Source organism: Volvox carteri (assembly GCF_000143455.1).
Source record: "Volvox carteri f. nagariensis unplaced genomic scaffold VOLCAscaffold_30, whole genome shotgun sequence".
Lineage (NCBI taxonomy): Eukaryota > Viridiplantae > Chlorophyta > Chlorophyceae > Chlamydomonadales > Volvocaceae > Volvox > Volvox carteri.
In genome coordinates this window covers 516,035-520,300 of record NW_003307573.1, presented here as the reverse complement: position 1 = coordinate 520,300, position 4,266 = coordinate 516,035, and the positions used below count along the sequence as shown (strand labels likewise).

Sequence of the window (4,266 nt, the reverse complement as noted above, 5' to 3'; positions counted from 1 at the left end):
ATGCGCAATGGCGCCGTCGGGCGGGTGATCGATGATGGTGGGTTCAAGCACAAGCTCAAGCTCAAGCATGCGGTTTATGTTGGGGTGGCTCGACCCCCATCTTCCTGTGTAGTGTTCATCGCGTGTATTATGCTCATCGCTGTCGTATTGCATTTGCTGAGGGCATGTGCAGGTATGTATGCATGTATGTATGTATGTATGACAAGCGCTGTGTCGTGCACACTCTACAGCGGTGCGACGTCCGGTGGACCGCGAGCGCTGTCAGATATCATTACTACTGCTACTACTACTACTACTACTATTACTACTGTGTCGCATGAAGGTCGCGTGGCTGCGGGAGCAATGCGGGGCGAACGGCGGCGTCCTCCTTTCCACTTTTCCTCCTCCTGCTGTGCGGTGGCGGTGGTGGTGTGACGATCTTGCACAATAATGTTTAACTTTGTTCTGGTGCTGCTGCTGCTGCTGCTGCTGCTGCTGCTGACCAATCCTCCCTATCCAACATGGCCGAGATACGCACACACATACACATAAAAGCACACATATAGAGACGTCCACATGCACGAGCCGACATGCATGCGAGCTACAACGGACACCTGCACCTGCAGGAAAGTGGATGAAGTGTAAATAAATAATGCTATACTGTGTACTGTACTACTGCTGTATGACCAACTGATGCATATGCGTATATGTTTGCATGGGGGTGCATGCGGGCTTCATTTTAGGGTGCGGCCCCCTTTGCAGCTATATATCTTATGTTTGTCGCTGCTGCTGCTGCTGCTGCTGCTATAAATGCTACTGCTGCTGCTGTTGCTATATATGCTGTTGCTGCTGCATTAAATGCTACTGTGGCTGGATTAAATGCTATCGCTACTGCTGCTGAAAGTGGGCAGAGGATGAGGGAGAGTTTCGGAGTTAAGGTGCGAAGTAACGATGAGGGAGAGGGATTGCCAGAGGACATCTGTCTGCTGGAGTCGTGATGTGTGGGAGTCGACTGGGCACTGTGCGGGGTTGCGCGCTGCTGCGTCCGCAGCCACGGGGTAAGAGGGCGGCGGCTGGGTGGCTCTAGCTAAGGAGGGAGCCCCCGTATGTATGTATGTATGTATGTATGTATGTATGTATGTATGTATGTATGTATGCCCTCATTCGGCGCCAAAACGCTTAGCATGTTAGCTATTTATGTATGTATGTATGTTGTTACAGGGTGGTTAACTTCGCCAGCGGCCCCCTTTCCCGGGGCAGTCCCTGCTCTCCCCTGCTAGAGGGGCACCCTAATCCGTCACCCCATCCGACTTCAGAATGTATTCGTTGGGTTCGGCAACTCACCACCAGCATCCAACCAAATCTAGCGGATCAACGGCGCATCAACTTAGTTCCTGGTCAGCTCGCAAGTTGATATTATCACGTCCTACACCGTCCATATGATGGGGGGCCACCTCCCATTTCATCACTCCTCAAACACCCGAGGAGCTGGCAGGCGGATTTGAACCCGGGTCGACTGGATCGACTGGGAGCAGAAGTCAGGCCTTAACTTCTGCCAGCCGCCTGCCTGTATGTATGTATGTATGTATGTATGTATGTATGTATAGTGTGTGCTAAGAAGGCCTATCGGTGAAATAAAGTGAAAGATGGCTCTAGCATTGGGATTGCATAACCTGGTTACTACATAGTACCTACACACCGGTTATCTAGCTACGAGGGCATCCAGCCCGAGGTCCCGAGGTCTGGATACGGAAGGAAAGGATGAAGGACAGCAAGTCCCCCTCTAGCTGCTGCAGCAAAGCAGCTCAAGGGGGGAGGGCATTTTGCTGTCTCGATCCGCTGTATTTGTTGTGGCTGTGGTAGGTAGGCGCTTGTTTCCCGATTAAGCACACGCTCAGTTAAGATGAGCTCACAATGTGTCTGTCTGTCTGTCTGTCTATGTGCGTGACTACATGGGGCTGCAACTGATATGTAGCACGTATGGCGGAAAGGAGGACTGGTCGATGACGGCTATGATGATGGTGGTGACGGCTATGATGATGGTGATGACGGCTATGATGATGGTGATGACGGCTATGATGATGGTGATGACGGCTATGATGATGGTGATGACGGCTATGATGATGGCGATGATATGCCACTTGTTGGCGGCGAGCGTGGTGCGTATTCCTCCTGTTCGCTGTGTGTATTACTGTTACGAAGGTGAACCAGCGGTGTAGGATTGCTCAGTAGTTAATATCACCTATTTTCTGATTTTTGGCTGATTGTTCGATCGCATGGTGATGACTGTGTGATTGTGCGCCGAAAACGCGGCGATGTTTCGGCCTTGAGAGTAACGTAATGTACGACCTGTCGGCCGTTGCTCATTAGTTATCTCATCTAGATTATTTTTTTATTCTCAGGCCGCTTTATTCGGCTTTCCTGTCCTTTGTCGTTTGGCTCCGTGGTTAGCTGTCTATAGTTATAGAGTGTGCAGCACACACACAGCTGTGTGTGCTGTCATATGTGCACGACGTATGTATGTATGTATGTATGTATGTATGCACCTTGTAATTTATGTATAGTGGTTGCATAGGCTAAGGTGATTTGATCTAAATCATCACCGTCGTACACACAACTACTTTGTTGCCTACTTTCCCCTTGTTCTTCCTGATTCAGTTGTAACTGTACGGCATTGTACTTTTTTTCCTCTCACCATAAAGAATGTTTGCGGGTGTGCAACCACGTTCACTTCTTCGTCTTCCTCCAGTACCACGTAACATGACAGCATGTGTAATAAAAACCGCATCGTCGTACGGAAGTACGAAATGGGTCGTGCCAACCAACACAGTGGCCTTAAGAGATGGACCAGCTATAGACGACCCCGGACAGAGAGAGCCCCGCTGCGGCCATACACATCCCCTTGGGCGATAAAACACGAAGAAAGTACTGTGTGCAATGGCGGCAGTTTTTGGGAGCAGCAGTAGCAGCAGCAGCATCAGACATGGCAACCAGTACACACACACACACACCCAAAAGCTCAAACTACTTCTGGCTCTCTCCTACCCCCCCCCCCCCCAATACACACACACGACCACTGATGGGCAAATAGGGGGGTCCTTGTGAAGCAGCTGCCCGCGTTTCCAAAGCACGTATGGTGTTGGATTGTAAGGTGCCCAAGTACGTTTGCGAGGAAGAGAATGTGGCCAGGCTGGAGAGGAAAGTGCAGTGGCATATTGGAATGTGAGATTAGCGTAAGCGAGTTACAGGGCGTTTTATTGCACGGGCGAATTTACGTGCAAATCTTTCACCGTAGCATCAGTCCTCAGTTCACTTCTTGGAACGAACATCAACATAGGTCCAAGCCCTCTCGCTTGGAGGGATATGCAAACAAACATCCTGATAGGGGTAAACTCGCACGCTACCGAGCATTCAACCGAGCACATGCATGCTTAGTTGAATGGTGAGATGCGACCCCCCCTTCATTTCGTGCTCGGCAAGCCTGCCACCGTGTACCGGATATGTTGGCGATGTTACAGAACGCTGCACCTTGGTTTCTGTGCGCATTGCGTACGTTGCTCGACCCCGCCGACCAAAACTACACGTGCCCAACTGAAGACATTCCCGGTGGTTGTGCAGCAGCTCTTGAGGCTGTTGCTGGCTGAAATCCATCCTGAACTGTTGCAACACGGCTAACGCGGGCACGTCCCTATTCACAGCAAATAGCTGTTCCAAGCCAACAGCGGCGTCCATGTCACCGACAAGGCTCTAAACGTCTTATCTGTTCTTATGTTTAATTAAGTTTATGTATGTTATACTTTGCGCAACTTTGTAATTTGACTTTACTCTGAACAAGGTGCTGCATACAACTGCCTCTTCGCCAGCGCTTCATCTTCCGCGGCAGTTTCACGAGCCCAGAGTTGCAAGCTACGATGTTGGCTTTCGGTGCTTTTAGTTACTGCAAAGCATCCACGCAATAGTCCAGCCTGCATGCCGCGTGCGGCTATGGCCAACATGCCCACCTGCGCAACGCGCTGGCGCACCTGGTCCTTTTCCGCCAAGAAAATTTATATATACTTGTACAGGCGCATTTTGAGAATCGCACGCGCGCATCTGCGCGGTAAAATTCGCTCCTGGCTTTTGGGGCGTGATGTACGGACCTTTTATTCGCGAAGTACGACCGGACACATTTGTGCGAGAGGCTGCTTACACATCGATTTGACACGGGATGCTTTCCTAGGTAGGTGTGGCCACCATCCACACACCGAAACCCACCACCGCCACCACCACCCTCCTCGTCAATCACAA

The 4,266-nt window shown here is 50.7% G+C and overlaps 1 protein-coding gene across 1 annotated transcript; it reads left to right on the top strand.

Moving 5' to 3' along the window:
• VOLCADRAFT_93199 (uncharacterized protein) lies at window positions 1-414 on the top strand (the record flags this gene model as incomplete). The annotated part of the gene is made up of 1 exon (XM_002952530.1): window positions 1-414. The coding sequence occupies one exon, from the start codon at window positions 1-3 to the stop codon at window positions 412-414; it is 414 nt and encodes a 137-aa protein (XP_002952576.1).
• Between the last annotated feature and the right edge of the window lie 3,852 nt (window positions 415-4,266).